General features: G+C 52.5%; 1 protein-coding gene across 1 annotated transcript in view; it reads right to left on the bottom strand.

Moving 5' to 3' along the window:
- Positions 1 to 520: 520 nt before the first annotated feature.
- The window catches only part of LOC137302447 (chloride channel protein ClC-Kb-like), a 62,806-nt gene continuing 46,516 nt past the window's right edge, over positions 521 to 16,810 (bottom strand). The window contains exons 19-23 of the mRNA XM_067972121.1: positions 15,864 to 15,932; positions 14,954 to 14,992; positions 10,335 to 10,439; positions 7,602 to 7,688; positions 521 to 5,467 (exon numbers count right to left, since the gene is read on the bottom strand). Of these exons, the coding sequence (XP_067828222.1) occupies positions 5,348 to 5,467; positions 7,602 to 7,688; positions 10,335 to 10,439; positions 14,954 to 14,992; positions 15,864 to 15,932 (420 nt within the window). The 3' untranslated portion in view covers positions 521 to 5,347. The remainder of the gene's footprint in view (positions 5,468 to 7,601; positions 7,689 to 10,334; positions 10,440 to 14,953; positions 14,993 to 15,863; positions 15,933 to 16,810) is intronic.

Below are 16,810 nucleotides of genomic sequence, written 5' to 3'. Positions count from 1 at the left end.
CAAGAACCAGAGGGCATAGATTTAAGGTGATTGGCAAAAGAACCAAAGATGACAAGAGGAAAAAGTTATTTTACGCAGCGAGTGGTTATGATCTGGAATGCACTGCCTGAGGGGGTGGTGGAGGCAGATTCAATCGTGGCCTTCGAAAGGGAATTGGATAAGTACTTGAAGGGAAAAAAATTGCAGGAAAGTGGGACGAGCTGGATTGCTCTCGCGGAGAGCCAGCACGGGCTCGACGGGCCAAATGGCCTCCTTCTGTGCTGTAACTATTCTATGATTCTACGGTTCGATGGCCAGCAGAGACACTGCTCAGGCCCATTGGAAGGGAGGTGAGTGCAAGAATATCTTTGCAAGATTAATAAAATATAATTTATATAAGTTTGGAAAATGCTGTAATCGCAGTGCAGGTCAGTCAGCATCTGAGAACAGAATGGACAGGTTAACACTTCAGGATTAGGAGGGTCCTTTAATCAAAACACTGATGGACCACTCTGATAATCCTACCCTGACAGACTTGCTGTGCAATTCCAGCATTTTTTAATCTTTATTTCAGATTTCCAGCATTTACAGTTTTTAAAAACAAAATCCAGCAATTTACTATGTAACGGAAAATTAAACAAAAACGTTTATTTTATTTAACAGCGCGCCTGCTACACCAATAAGATTTTATGTATTTAAATGTACTTTTATCAACTGATCAAGATTTTGTACACCTCGGGTTTGTGAAACCAGAAGTTAATCATAATGATACATCGCGTTACGAGGCAAAGGCCATTGATATGCGATTTGCGAGTAAGACTCCCTCTATTTAAGGCACAATTCCAAGTATCCCAGGCTCCTGCACCCCCCACAGGGCAGTTGAACCTGTTCGCAGGCATTCGGTGAGTTTCCTCCTTTCATCCGTTGAAATTGTTGTGGGCAGACTGCAGGTGTGAACACAGACACCACCCTCTAATGGGGCAGAGTGCTGGTGTTCTGAAGCTGCATATAGTGACACCACTATTCCCGGCCAGAATGGAGATAATTATGTAATTTCCCCTGTCAATCACGCCCGGAGACTGCACTGCTGTAAGTGACTGGGATTGATTTTACGCACATAAATTCGTATCATGTAACTATCCTCCACTCACTGCATTTTGCTGGAGAAATAATCCTGCTTTTATCGGGAGAAGTTGCTGCGGTGTCGGTCATGAGTCCGGTTTGCTGTAGTTCGTAGAGGCTCTTTTTAAATAGACTCTGTGGACTGTTTGCTGCAGTGTGCTGATTAAACAGGCCACGTTGCTGAGTAAATAGACTGTTTGCTATAAAATAGACTTTGCTGTGAGTCCCGCCCCACCTCCAACTCATTGGCGGACACAGTGGTGTCAATGAACACACTGGTGTTCTGACGCCCCGTTGCTTTGCTCTTACACCTCCACTGCGAGCACTTATCCAATAGGATCGTTCCCGTTGGGATTAATTTTCCCTGGTGACTACTTTCCGACTAACCCCTCTGCACACCAACTCAAGGAAGCAATGAACAGCCAGCCTCTTCCCCCTTCCCCCGACATACTTGGAGAATCCGCACAGAAGCAAAATTTAAACAATAAACAGCTGTGTTAATCCAAGACAGCCACAAGAAAAAAAAGTCAATTAATAAATAAAAAGACTTTAAAAAAATAAAACGAGCTGAAAATGCTAATCACTCCAACCACAGCTGACACCACAAACAAATACTGGAGGGAGCCTTCAAAACCCAAGAACTACCCACTTCCCCAATACCCACAATGAAAAGGAAACAGTTACAGGGGCTGCGAGGAAAGAGCAGGAGAGTGGGACTAATTGAATGGCTCTTTCAAAGGGCCGGCACAGGCACGATGGGCCGAATGGCCTCCTTCTGTGCCATGTGAGCTCATCACTACCGCTCACAGCTCATTCCCTAGCAACCCATTTCACACTGGCATCGTTTAAAACCGATGTACCGCACACAAGTCATAAGGAATTAGCATGCACGACAACCCCGCCCCAAATTAATATTTAAATGAAAGGCTCCCGCCTTATGGAGGTGGGTGATTCTATCGCCGGTGTTTGCCGGCCATGGGAAAAGTTGCTCATTACGAAGTGGGCGGCGTTGCAGCTTGACGGGCTGTCACACTCCTGACTTGCACCTTGTAGGTGGTGGAGAGGTTTTGGGGAGTCAGGAGGTGAGTCACTCGCCGCAGAATACCCAGCCCCTGACCTGCTCTTGTCGCCACGGCATTTATGTGGCTGGTCCAGTTCAGCTTCTGGTCAATGGTGACCCCCAGGATGTTGATGGTGGGGGATTCGGCGATGGTAATGCCGTTGAATTTCAAGGGGAGGTGGTTAGACTCTCTCTTGTTGATAGTCATTGCCTGGCACTTGTCTGGCGCGAATGTTATTTGCCACTTATCAGCCCAAGCCTGGATGTTGTCCAGCTCTTGCTGCATGCGGGCACGGACTGCTTCATTTTTCTGAGGAATTGTGAACGGAACTGAACACTGTGCAATCATCAGTGAACACCCTCACTTCTGACCTTATGACGGAGGGAAGGTCATTGATGAAGCAGTTGAAGATGGTTGGGCCTGGGACGCTGCCCTGAGGAACTCCTGCAGCGATGTCCTGGGGCTGAGATGATTGGCCTCCAGCAACCGCTACCATCTTCCTTTGTGCCAGGTGTGACTTCAGCCACTGGAGGGTTTCCCCTCTGATCCCCACTGACTTCAAATGACATGTCTTTTAGCTGTGTTTTCTGCGACAGGTTCAGTGAGGTTGCAGAGCCACACCTGGAGAAACAAGGACTGCAGCTCTTGTAATATTGTTCCTGGAGGTAACATTGCCATCATGTGGAGAAACTAAGAATAGCAGGCATCACAACAACAACAACAACAACAACATGTATCTATAAAGCAACTTTAACATAGAAAAACGTCCCAAGGCGCTTCACAGAGGTGTAATCAGAAATAAAGGGACCTGAGCTAAAGAACGAGATTTTAGGAAGGGTGACCAAAAGCTTGATCAAAGAGGTGGGTTTTAAGGAGGGTCTTAAAAAGGAGGTGAGGGAGAGGCGGAGGGATAGAGGGAGGCAATTCCAGATCCTGGGGCCTAGATGGCTGAAGGCACGGCCGCCAATGGTGGGGTGAAGGGGGGGGGGGAGGGCACTCCAGAGGTCAGGGTTGGAGGAACGGAGATTTCGGAGGGGGTGGTGGAGATTACAGAACTGGAAGTGGTAACAGATGCAGGGAGGGGCGCGGCCATGAAGGGATTGCAACGTGAGGATGAAAATCGGGGGCATTGGGAGTCTGGGATCCAATGTAGGTCAGCAAGGACTGGGGTGAGGGGACTCGGTGCAGAATAGGCTGCAGGCAGCAGAGTTCCGGATGAGCTGAGGTTCACGGAGGAGGCCGGCCAGGGGAGTATTAGAACAGTGGAGTCTGAAGATGACAAAGGCACGATTGGGGGGGGGGAGTTTCATCGGCGGAGGCGGGCGATGCTCCAGAGGCGGCCCGCCCTCCACAGGCATCCGAGTTTCCCGATGCGGCCGATGTGGCACTTACACCCGCCTTCGCCACGCAAATGGGGTGCCCACCCACCGGGCTCCCCGCAAAATCCAGCGGGGGTTCAGCGTAATTGGCGGGATCACAGCCCGTGGAATTACAGGGCCCCTTGTTTCGGATAGAGCAACTTCTGCACTGTTGGCGCACCGGGGACCTGCCGAACTGGGGACCCCCAGAGGGCAGGTCTCTGGGACCAGCTCTTATCCCCAGGGCAGAACCCTGGACCTGCACTCTGTTGGTTCCTGGAAGCCGGGGCTGTTGATGCCAGGGAGTGCAGCCTACAGAAGTTTAAAAACACCCCCAAGAGTTTTTGGAAGCCAGAAACTGCGCAGGGTGAACCCGGGCGGCCGCAGCATTGACAATGCTCTTTCGCAAGGTGCATTCCCATTTTATTTCCTCCCTTCTCCCTCTCTCCTAGAAGCACCGGCTTGCGCCTGGGGTACGGTTCCTCGGGTGCAACTGGTCCCCAGTCCCCAGTCCCGAGCGGCCATTCTGCACGTTGGGGTCTCAGCTGCGACTGCGGACGGGCTATTCGACCACTGAGGAGGCATCGCAGCCGAGTCCGGTCACCGTGCCACTTGAGCATTTTTCTTTTGTAGCAGCGATCGCTGAACGGCGATCAGGAATAGGAACTGAGGTTACATTTGTCCCATTGCCTCGCTCAGGTGCTCAGGCCCATCTGCCACCCAGCAGAGATCCAAAAAGGATTCCTCCCTAATTAGCAAAGAGCCTGAAAAGGCTCCTATCGAACACCGACACTGAACTCAACTTGTCCAAGGCTCTTCTCTCCACTGTTTTAGCGGAGATGTTAAGCCTTCGAGATAAAAGGGGCCAATGGTCCTGTCAAATCAGCAGAGCGAGGAATCTCAAACAGACACGAGTCGCCCGGTTTAACCTCAGGGCCGAAGACATTTTTTGAGCCGTCCCCGCGAATCACGTCCCTGAAAGGAAACTGGATTACAATTCTCGCGGTGCGGCCCCGCAGAGTCGCGAGCCAACTCTACGCCTCGGCCTCGGAAGATTTTGTCTGCGCTACGCAGGCTGTGGGCGAAAGTCTGACAAAGGAGCTCGGTCGAGCCCCTCGTAAGGTTAAATCTTTTGTTTGGCGGATCAGCTTTCTCCCCCCTCTCAATGCGAAAGGCTTTAAGGCACGCAGTGCGTGCTCCGAAGGTGCTGGGAAGAACCAAGCGATGTTGTGCAGGACTGGCTGATGGGAAGGGCATCGAGTCTGGTCGCTACAATTCACAGGTTTACTATCAGCAACAATTTGCATTTATATAGCGCCTTTAACGTAGTAAAACGTCCCCCTAGGCGCTTCACAGGAGCGAAATCAAACAAGAATTGACACCGAGCCACATACGGAGATATTGGGACAGGTGACCAAAAGCTTGAGTCATTGAGGTAGGTTTTAAGGAGGGTCTTAAAGGAGGAGAGCGAGGGAGGCGGAGAGGTTGAGGGAGGGAATTCCAGAGCGTGGGGGCTGGAGGGCCGCCAATGGAGGGGCGAAGGAAGTGGGGGAGGCACAAGAGGCCAGAGCTTGAGGAACGCAGAGTTCTCAGAGAGCTGGAGGAGATTACAGAGATAGGGAGTGGTGAGGCCATGGAGGGATTTAGAGCAACAGTGCAGGAAGTGTGAAGCTATCCAGAGCTGATCGACAGATCCATTGCAAGGAGCTTTTTGGCGATTATTCCTGCAAAACGAGAGGAAGCTGTAACACTCGAGCAACGTGCAGATCAAGGCCGGTGGGGTGAGTAAGATTCGAGGATCTGCTAATCTCTGCATCCTTCCACTATTCAGTTGTCTTTGGCGTTTTCGTTCTGGATCAGTGTGATTTTTTGAGACAGGTCCTCCAGCTTCGCTGAGCTCCCCCTGGTGGACGTTCCCTTCACGCAACTCTCAACGGCTGCCTTTAGCTGCAGGGGATGGCAAAGAAAGTTTGAGTAAGTGACAAGGCTGCCCGACAGGCACGGTCACCGCCAGCACTTCAGGACGGGTAATGGTGGCCGGGTGAAACTTGCTCACTGTGTGACCGTCTACTGAGAAAAACACCCAGCTGTACAATTCTGGATTCTGCCCCTCCAAACTTGGGTTGTAGCTGGAGAAAGTATAACTCTGGGGTACAGTACAGGTGGGTACAGGTCTGTCCCTGTATAACACTGGGGTGCAGTACTGGTGGGTACAGGTCTGTCCCTGTATAACACTGGGGTACAGTACTGGTGGGTACAGGTCTGTCCCTGTATAACACTGGGGTATAGTACTGGTGGGTACAGGTCTGTCACAGTATAACACTGGGGTACAGGACTGGTGGGTACAGGTCTGTCACAGTATAACACTGGGGTATAGTACTGGTGGGTACAGGTCTGTCACAGTATAACACTGGGGTACAGGACTGGTGGGTACAGGTCTGTCGGTGGGGGTGGGAGTATTTGAGGGGATCGATTCAGAGTAATACACAATGTGCATGTTGTACAGCAGGGAAGTGGATTAGGTTCGGTGGATTTGTTCCCTGTATTGTATAAGAACACAATGGAGCCAGGGTCAGGCGAAGACCATTCGACCCCTCCTGTGTCCTAACTGCCCCCGTCCGGTACCAATTGGAAAAATAAACCTCCAACACTGACATTGTGTTTGCAGACTTTCTGTACAGGGACAGCACGTACTGATGGCAGGCAGCTGGCAGTGTTGCTCGAATACATGCGATAAACGAGGAGTCCCTGCCCTTCGTGTGCTGGAGGAGTGGGGGCGAGGGGGGGAGGAGTGGGGGCGAGGGGGGGAGGAGTGGGGGCGAGGAGTGGGGGCGAGGGCGAGGGGGGGGAGGAGAGGGGGCGAGGGGGCGAGGAGTGGGGGCGAGGGGGGGGAGGAGAGGGGGCGAGGGGGGGGAGGAGAGGGGGCGAGGGGGGGGAGGAGTGGGGGCGAGGAGTGGGGGCGAGGGGGGAGGAGTGGGGGCGAGGGGGGAGGAGTGGGGGCGAGGGGGGAGGAGTGGGGGCGAGGGGGGAGGAGTGGGGGCGAGGGGGGGAGAAGAGGGGGCGAGGGGGCGAGGAGTGGGGGCGAGGGGGGAGGAGTTGGGGCGAGGGGGAGAGGAGTGGAGGCGAGGGGGGAGGAGAGGGGGCGAGGGGGAGCAGCACAGCCGAAAGGGCAGTCACTTCTCTGCCACGTGATTCAACCTGATTAACTGGCCACAACGTCTCCGAGATGCAGTGAAACCCGCCGCCCGCTGCTGGTTTGGTCCCTTTTTAAATGTTTGTGGGAACTTTTGTCCCGGGACTGGTGCAGATGCGGAGTGAAGCTCCCTCTACTCTGCCCTGCTGGTGTGCCCCGACCCCAACTACCCCCGATCCATCGATCACCTTACGCATCCTTCCTGGCCCATTCTTTGTGCATCGAGGCTCCGCAAAGACCTTTCACGTCGCACCTTTACAATCAGCAGGGACAGAAGGTGTCCGTCTGAACCCAGACTCTGGGACTGAAAGGTCAGCGTTCTACGTGACTCCAGGTATTCAGCCGTGGCTCAGTGGGTTACACCCTCCAAGTCAGAAGGTTGTGGGTTCAAGTCCCCAACTCCTGCGACGTGAACGCACAATCCTGGCCGACGCTCCCAGCGCCAGCACTGAGGGAGCGCTGCACCGTCGGAGGTGCTGTCTTTCGAAATGAGGTGTTAAACCGAGGCCCCGTCTGCCCCTCTCCGGTGGATGTAAAAGATCTCACGGCCACTATTTCGAAGAAGACCAGGGGGGTGGGGGGGAGTCCTGGGCCAACATTTATCCCTCAACCGACGTCACTGAAACAGATGGTCTGGTCATTTTTCTCGTTGCTGTTTGTGGGATCTTGCTGTGCGCAAATAGGCTGCCGCGTTTCCCTACATCACAACAGTGACTCCACTTCAAAGGTGCTTGACTGGCTGTGAAGCGCTCTGGGGACACCCTGAGGTTGTGAAAGGCGCTATATAAATGCACGGTCTCTCGTTCCTTTAATCCACACGGTTTGAATCAGAATACCCGGCAGAGTCATGGAGCGATGCAGGGCGCAGACCTGCAGCCTCCCCCTCACCTCTTTCAGGGCGACCACACCGACAAGTCTGCCCGTGGAGGTCACGTAGGCAATCCGCAGTCCAAGGAGATTGAAGAGGTCGTAGCACTGTAATTAAAAGGAGCGGTTTTGTTTTATTTTCATTTCTTTGTTTAAATAGTGAATTGTACCGAGCCCGGCAGCGAACGTGGAGTGAGCCTCGTGGCGTGGAGGTTAACGTGAGGTGCATCCTGACAGACACAGCCCTCAACTTCGCCCAGCAATTACGGTGAGACCACCGGTCGGTAGAGCTACTCCGGTTAGTTAAAGTGGTCGTTGAGTCGAGGTTTACGTTTTGCCTTTTCTAATAAAACTGTAAGGGGACACTGGATTGCTCCAGTATCATCAAATAAAAACGAAAAGAGCAACAACTAATGCGGAACTCAACCATAAAACAAAGGACACTTGTAATGACGTTATTCCTATTCTCCACAACTCCAGTCCCTGCGGTGCCCACCGGTCACGGAAAGCCTCAAGCATACCAGCGGACACCGTGCACTCCTTCTCCAGGGTCACCCGGGCGCGGAGAATGCCGCAGCGGGGAGGCAGACAGTCGGAGCGACTCTCCCCACCCACGCACCACCAGCCCCCCCACCCGCTACACCCGCCCGCCCCATGGACTCTCCGCCACTCCTGGACCTGTGGATGGCCGCCTTGGCCACGAGCAGACCCACGGGGGGTGGGGGGGGGAGGTCCTCGACTTGCACGCCCCCCCCCGCCCCTCCCCCCCCCCCAACGCCCCACTCTCCTCCGCACCGCGTGGCCAAGGATCGGGAGCGTGGGACTGAAGTGGAGGCAGAGGTTGAGGGGCAGCCCCTTCGGTTAGTGGAACGGGGGCTGCAAACCTCTCGCATTCTGTGTAGTGGCTTAAAAACCCATTGGTCGGCACTGCTCCGTGCAGCACTCCCCACCCCAGATCCCCAATGGTGCGCGGGGGGGGAGGACTCCTGCGCGGAGAGCCCTCCATCGGGGACCCGCCGAATGGGGAGACGGCACATCCGGACGAGAGACGAGGGGCGAGGAAGCCGGGAGTGCGCAGGAGCGGCCCGTACAGGGGAACCCCTCCGCGCAGAGTGAAATGGCACGGAGGGGGATTCCGAGAGACGGCTCAAGCTGTGAGGCGCAGGCTCCCCGAGGGAGGCTTCGGGGCCTCGCTCCGACGAGAAATTCGGTCCGTCGGAGGGGATCGCTCCGCGCGCTTAAGCCCGGTCGACGGCATGTGACTGGTTTCCTGGACGCCCGAGCTTTTGTGAAAGGAGCTGATACCCAGCCAGGCTGGTACCTCGTCTGAGTGACCAATGCTCATGCGTCAGCCCACACAGTGTGTTAAAATTGGATTGCCATGTGGTGGTGAAGGACAGAATATTACAGCCTGGTCTTTAGTTGCTTCCGAGCCTCTATTCACATAGATTCCCCCTACACACACACACACCACACCCTCGCTGAGCTCTCCTATAAAAAGGATTCAAGAGCGTCCCCAATTGATACCCACCACCTGAATACAATTCATCGATATAAATCATACAATGAACACGGTGGACTATTCAACTGTGGAGGGCGTCAGAGCCAAGCCTGAATCCTGTCCTCGCCCAACTGTCCGCTGGCAGGTACTTTCCAGCAGGGGTGGGGGGTGCTGGATGGCGATCAGGACCGGGAACCCTGGCTGATTCTTTTCCCCCCCTTTCCTTCGTCAAGGTGCGATGAGACCAAGTGCCCCAGCTGACTCAGTGAGGGTTGCCAACCCTCCAGGATTGTCCTGGAGTCTTCAGGAATTAAACATTTAATCTTCAGGGCGCTGCTGCTTACAACAACTATTGGAGAAAAATCAGAGGGGCCTTCGGGAAAAAAAAGTGTTTATGTTTTTTTTTTCCATTTTCTTTCGAAAGCTTTCATAAGAACATAAAAAAAAAAATCAGAAACAGGAGCAGGCCATTCGGCCCCTCGAGCCTACTCCGCCATTCGGTAAGATCACGGCTGATCTTCGACCTCAACTCCACTTTCCCGCCCGATCCCCATATCCCTTGAATTCCCCTAGAGTCCAGAAATCTATCGATCTCAGCCTTGAATATACTCGACGACTGAGCATCCGCAGCCCTCTGGGGTAGAGAATTCCAAAGATTCACAACCCTCTGAGTGAAGAAATTCCTCCGCATCTCGATCCCAAATGGCCGACCCCTTATCCGGAGACCATACCCCCTAGTTCTAGACTCTCCAGCCGGGGGAAACAGCCTCTCAGCCTCGACCCTGTCAAGCCCCCTCTTAGAATCTTATATCTTTCGATGCGATCACCTCTCATTCTTCTAAACTCCAGAGAGAATACAGGCCCATTCTACTCAACCTCTCCTTATGTGACAACCCTCTTCATTTATTAGTTGTAAAAATATTGGAGCTGGGGGGGGGGGGGCGGGGGGATAAAAAGGCTGCTTGATTGGCAGTCAAGAATCATCCAATGGGGTAACAAAGAGTCTGTTCGCTTTCCGATTGGCCGTGGGATGGCGGGAGCGCGGGGGGCGGGGCGGGGCGATCATATGACGCCACCTCCAGGAATACGTCCAACCAGAGTTGGCAACCCTGGACTTGGTACGGGCCAAGAGTCGAACTTGGGACCGTTTGAGCCAGTTCAGCTCGACTCACCGAGCCAGCAGGGACGCAAAGACAAGCAGGTACACCAGTAAATGGTTCGAAGCCACCGTGAGACCAGGCCGAAGCCTTTACCTCATACAGTGTTTCCTTCTCCACCAGTCTGAATGGCGCTGGATCAATCACGCACTCATCCAGTTTAAGGATCTCCTGGAGTTGAGCGTACTCCCATTCTTCCAGCTGCAGCGAGAGAAGAAATACAAATTAAATCATTTTAAAAAAAAAGTAATCTTGGTGTTTACAGCCTGGAGTTTTGAATCTGCGCTGGATGGTAGGAGCATCGATGGGCAGCAACGCGCCACACCATGGAGCATCAGCTCAAACAATTTTTAAAAATCGTTTTTATATGGATTCTGCGCACATTGAAGTTAGTGCTGAGGAACAGAACAATTCCCATTTCAGGCATCCCACAGGTTAGATACAGAGTAAAGCTCCCTCTACACTGTCCCATCAAACACTCCCAGGGCAGGTACAGGGTTAGATACAGAGTAAAGCTCCCTCTACACTGTCCCATCAAACACTCCCAGGGCAGGTACAGGGTTAGATACAGAGTAAAGCTCCCTCTACACTGTCCCATCAAACACTCACAGGGGCAGGTACAACACAGGTTAGATACAGAGTAAAGCTCCCTCTACACTGTCCCATCAAACACTCCCAGGGCAGGTACAGGGTTAGATACAGAGTAAAGCTCCCTCTACACTGTCCCATCAAACACTCACAGGGGCAGGTACAACACAGGTTAGATACAGAGTAAAGCTCCCTCTACACTGTCCCATCAAACACCCCCAGGGCAGGTACAGCATGGCTTAGATACAGGGTAAAGCTCCCTCTACACTGTCCCATCAAACACTCCCAGAGCAGGTACAGCATGGGTTAGATACAGAGTAAAGCTCCCTCTACACTGTCCCATCAAACACTCCCAGGGCAGGTACAGCATAGGTTAGTTACAGAGTAAAGCTCCCTCTACACTGTCCCATCAAACACTCCCAGGGCAGGTACAGGGTTAGATACAGAGTAAAGCTCCCTCTACATTGTCCCATCAAACACTCCCAGGGCAGGTACAGCACGGGTTTGATACAGAGTAAAGCTCCCTCTACACTGTCCCATCAAACACTCCCAGGGCAGGTACAGCACGGGTTAGATACAGAGTAAAGCTCCCTCTACACTGCCCCATCAAACACTCCCAGGGCAGGTACAGCACGGGTTAGATACAGAGTAAAGCTCCCTCTACACCGTCCCATCAAACACTCCCAGGGCAGGTACAGCACGGGTTAGATACAGAGTAAAGCTCCCTCTACACTGTCCCATCAAACACTCCCAGGGCAGGTACAGGGTTAGATACAGAGTAAAGCTCCCTCTACACTGTCCCATCAAACGCTCCCAGGGCAGGTACAGGGTTAGATACAGAGTGAAGCTCCCTCTACACTGTCCCATCAAACACTCCCAGGGCAGGTACAGGGTTAGATACAGAGTAAAGCTCCCTCTACACTGTCCCATCAAACACTCCCAGGGCAGGTACAGCACGGGTTTGATACAGAGTAAAGCTCCCTCTACACTGTCCCATCAAACACTCCCAGGGCAGGTACAGCACGGGTTAGATACAGAGTAAAGCTCCCTCTACACTGCCCCATCAAACACTCCCAGGGCAGGTACAGCACGGGTTAGATACAGAGTAAAGCTCCCTCTACACCGTCCCATCAAACACTCCCAGGGCAGGTACAGCACGGGTTAGATACAGAGTAAAGCTCCCTCTACACTGTCCCATCAAACACTCCCAGGGCAGGTACAGGGTTAGATACAGAGTAAAGCTCCCTCTACACTGTCCCATCAAACGCTCCCAGGGCAGGTACAGGGTTAGATACAGAGTAAAGCTCCCTCTACACTGTCCCATCAAACACTCCCAGGGCAGGTACAGGGTTAGATACAGAGTAAAGCTCCCTCTACACCGTCCCATCAAACACTCCCAGGGCAGGTACAGCACGGGTTAGATACAGAGTGAAGCTCCCTCTACACCGTCCCATCAAACACTCCCAGGGCAGGTACAGCACGGGTTAGATACAGAGTAAAGCTCCCTCTACACTGTCCCATCAAACACTCCCAGGGCAGGTACAGGGTTAGATACAGAGTGAAGCTCCCTCTACACTGTCCCATCAAACGCTCCCAGGGCAGGTACAGGGTTAGATACAGAGTAAAGCTCCCTCTACACTGTCCCATCAAACACTCCCAGGGCAGGTACAGGGTTAGATACAGAGTAAAGCTCCCTCTACACTGTCCCATCAAACGCTCCCAGGGCAGGTACAGGGTTAGATACAGAGTAAAGCTCCCTCTACACCGTCCCATCAAACACTCCCAGGGCAGGTACAGGGTTAGATACAGAGTAAAGCTCCCTCTGCACTGTCCCATCAAACGCTCCCAGGGCAGGTACAGGGTTAGATACAGAGTAAAGCTCCCTCTACACCGTCCCATCAAACACTCCCAGGGCAGGTACAGGGTTATATACAGAGTAAAGCTCCCTCTACACTGTCCCATCAAACGCTCCCAGGGCAGGTACAGGGTTAGATACAGAGTAAAGCTCCCTCTACACCGTCCCATCAAACACTCCCAGGGCAGGTACAGGGTTAGATACAGAGTAAAGCTCCCTCTACACTGTCCCATCAAACACTCCCAGGGCAGGTACAGGGTTAGATACAGAGTAAAGCTCCCTCTACATTGTCCCATCAAACGCTCCCAGGGCAGGTACAGGGTTAGATACAGAGTGAAGCTCCCTCTACACTGTCCCATCAAACACTCCCAGGGCAGGTACAGGGTTAGATACAGAGTGAAGCTCCCTCTATTCCCACCCCGAACAACGAGCCTCAGCCCCAGCCTCTAAACAGCGCCCTCTACTGCTCTGTATGACTCAGTTGCTCCTTGGATGAACTCGTTGAGTCAGTGGGGGATTCCCCCCATGAGCGAATAGCTTGCTGGCTCCTCCTGTCTCGGCTCACGTGTAAAACTGCCATTCCTGAGAGTCCCCATTTGGCATCTGGAAGCAGTGGGACTTCTGGGGAAAGGGGAAAACTGGGAAAAGGAATATTCGGGGAGAAAGAGAAAGCAGCTCGTCTACAATGAACGAGGTGGCTGTTGTCAGCACTTTGTATTAACAGGACACCCCACAGCTACTGTATTTGTACAAGTCATGAATGTGTTTGCGTCAGACAGTCAGTCCCACTCCTATAAATATGGTATAACAGCAACGGCAGGCATCACCTGCAGTTCTCAAGCAATGACAGGCCCCTTCTGGCATTTCAATTATCCTTAATTTCACTCGTAATGAAAATGTTATGGAACAAATAATGGGCCTCTTGTCAGTAGGGTTGCCAACCCTCCAGGGTTGCCCTGGAGACTCCAGGAATTAAAGACTAATCTCCAGGACACTGCTGCGAGCAAAAAAAACGGGAGCAAAATCACAGGGGCAAATGAAAATTGTGTTTTTAAAAATTTTCTTTGAACACTTTTGTTTACTGGTTATAAAAATATCGGACATGGGGTAAAAAAAAGTCTGTTTGACTAACAGTCAAGAATCATCCAATCGGGTAACAAAGAGTCTATTCACTTTCCGATTGGCCGAGGGAAGGCGGGGCATCTTGAGGATGGACATGTCGGGCGACCAATGGCGGGAGTGCAGGGGTGGGGCAGTTGGGGGGGGGGTGCGGGGGGTGTCATGTGATGAAACCTCCAGGAATATGTCCAACAAGAGTTGGCAACCCTACTTGTGAGCAGGGTCCGTTTGAGATTCAATTGGTGGTACACCTGAGGATGGGAAATTGGATCGGAGTAAGACTCCTCAATGCAGAGTCCGAGTTCCCACTCAGCTCCTGATAACCCTAGTCAATCCCCTCACGGGTAGGGTGGTCCTGCCTGGGCCTATCAGTCTTGTGTGAGGGTAAGCTGTGTGGTATTAGCGGGTTAAACTCCAGCGATACATTCGGGAGCCCCTAAGTCTCAGCTCTTGCCAACCCATGTATAAATTCTCTGAGTTTTGGGTAAAGGGAGAGTGTGTCCCCACGGGGAGAGCGTGTGCACCGCACAGCAAGCAAACAGAGTCTCCACCTGCGTGGATTTCACAGTACTTTGACTCGGTGACTCTTAAAAACACGGTGATAGGTTTCCGTGTGCATCAGAAACCTGGCTCTGACTCCAGCTCCTGTTGCAGGTGGAGACTAAGAATGTGGGGTGTTTTGATGGAGCTGATGATAAGTCGCATCTCCTTACGACTTATGACAACTTTTGCCAAGTGTCAGCCTTGGCTCGGCTCGTAGTACTCTCAGGGTTGATCAGTGGGATCAAATCTAACTTGAGCACGCACACATCGGCTGCCCTTCCAGCACTGAGGGAATGCTGCATTGTCGGAGGTGCCGTCTTTCGGATGAGACGTTAAACCGAGGCCCCGTCTGCCCCTCTCTGGTGGCACTTTTGGAAGAAGAGCAGGGGAATTCGCCTGGTGTCCCGGCCAACATTCCTCCCTCAACCAACACCGCCTCTTTATCTCATTCGATGTTTCTGGGGACCTTGCTGTACACAAAATTGGCCGCCACATTAGCCTACACAACAGTAACTGCACTTCAGAAATAATTAATTGGCGCCTTGGAATGTCCCGAGGATGTGACCACGTAAAAACTGGTTCCTTCTTTGCAACTCATAAACTCCATTACCTCCATCGTGGTCATCGTGTCAATCACTTCCTCTCCATCCTGAAATAGAAGTCAAATCAAGACTATTTATTGGGACAATGAGTATCTTTTCATTCATGCAATGTGTGGATCGGGTCCACATGCAACATTCTTTGCCCCTACTCTGCAAATGGGTGGGTAGGGCAGACTGACTCACCCAAATCAGAATTCACTCCTTTATTTTTCACATGGCTATATGGTCGTCCTGTGGGAGCCTCTGGATGGTAGCAGTGCACGTCTCTTGAAGCCTTGCACCGAGTCCCAACCCCACCACCCAGGCCGTTCCAGTCCCGGCATCACCAGGCAGTGCGGATAGCCTAGCTGCCCCATCAATAGCTCAGTGGCCAGTGCTCCTTCTCAACTTTCCTGCCTTGTTCCTCCCAAAACTGAACAACAACAACAACTTGCATTTATACAGCGCCATTAATGTAGCAAAACGTCCCAAGGCGCTTCACAGGAGCGATTATCAAACAAAATTTGACACCGAGCCGCGTAAGGAGATATTAGGACAGGTGACCAAGAGCTCGGTCAAAGAGGTAGGTTTTAAGGAGCGTCTTAAAGGAGGAGGGAGAGGCGGAGAGGTTTAGGGAGGGAATTCCAGAGCTTAGGGCCGAGGCAGCTGAAGGCACGGCCGCCAATGGCGGAGCGATTAAAATCGGGGGGTGCGCAAGGTGCAAGAATTGGAGGAGCGCAGAGATCTCGGAGGGTTGTCGGGCTGGAGGAGGTTACAGAGATAGGGAAGGGGGCGAGGCCGTGGAGGGATTTGAAAACAAGGATGAGAATTTTAAAATCAAAGCGTTCCCGGATCGGGAGCCAAAGACGGAAATTAAAACCTCCTGAAACCCAGACTGTAGTCGGAGTGTGACGTTTAATTAAGATCATGGCTGATTACCATTGTGTGACAGCGAAAACGCTTCTGCTTGTTCAACTTTGACGGGCGACTTTCTGGAACCACCTTGGACTGCCAACAATAAGAAAAGAAACATTAGAAAGTTTTTTTTTTCTCTTTCTCATATATTTTTTCCCTTTTGCTTTTTACCTCGTTTCAACTTTGTTTCTTTCCGTCTCCTTTTAAAGTGTCCCCTACTGCGTGGCTGGGTGGGTGGGCCAATCCCATCTCTTGCCAGCATTCAGCCTCTCGGAGGTGGGTGAGAGGGGTTCCTCAGAGGGCAACTCGCACCCCCCCCACCCCGAGTTCCCTCCTTGTCTCGCACGGAGAGCCTTCACCCTGACAACTCGATGGAGCCCTGAAGGCCAATGAGCAAAAAACCTGCGTCCAACTTTACCATGGAACGTGAACACACTACAGAGGCGTGTCAGCCGTTGATGTGAAGATGGGAAGAGGCAGCGCCTTTAGGTCATTTTATGTGATGATGAATCCGTGTGAGATGTTGGTTAAGTCACAGTAGCAAGGCCGGCATTTATTGCCCGTCCCTAGTTACCCTGAGAAGGTGGCGATGGGCTTTCTCCTTGAACCACTGCAGTCCTGCAAGTGCATAAAATGCAGCGGATCCCCAAACGGCACAGTGAATAGACACACAGCCCAGTGAGGAACCTTTTCATATTATTCGCTCTTGGGATGTGGGCGTCGCTGGCAAGGCCACAATTAATGCCCATCCCTAGTTGCCCCCCTTGAGAAGATGGCGGTGGGCCTTCTTCTTGACCCGCTGCAGTCCGTGTGGTGAAGGTTCTCCCACAGTGCTGTTAGGGAGTTCCAGGATTTTGACCCAGCGACGATGAAGGGACGGCCGATGTATGTCCAAGTCGGGATGGTGTATTTTCTCAGCCTAGATGGTGGGCATCAGAATCCTTTTTGACTGCAGGGGAATGCCGTCGCCA

Source organism: Heptranchias perlo, chromosome 35 (assembly GCF_035084215.1).
Source record: "Heptranchias perlo isolate sHepPer1 chromosome 35, sHepPer1.hap1, whole genome shotgun sequence".
NCBI lineage: Eukaryota > Metazoa > Chordata > Chondrichthyes > Hexanchiformes > Hexanchidae > Heptranchias > Heptranchias perlo.
The sequence above is the reverse complement of the archived record's forward strand: the minus strand, read 5'-3'. Positions and strand labels throughout refer to the sequence as shown.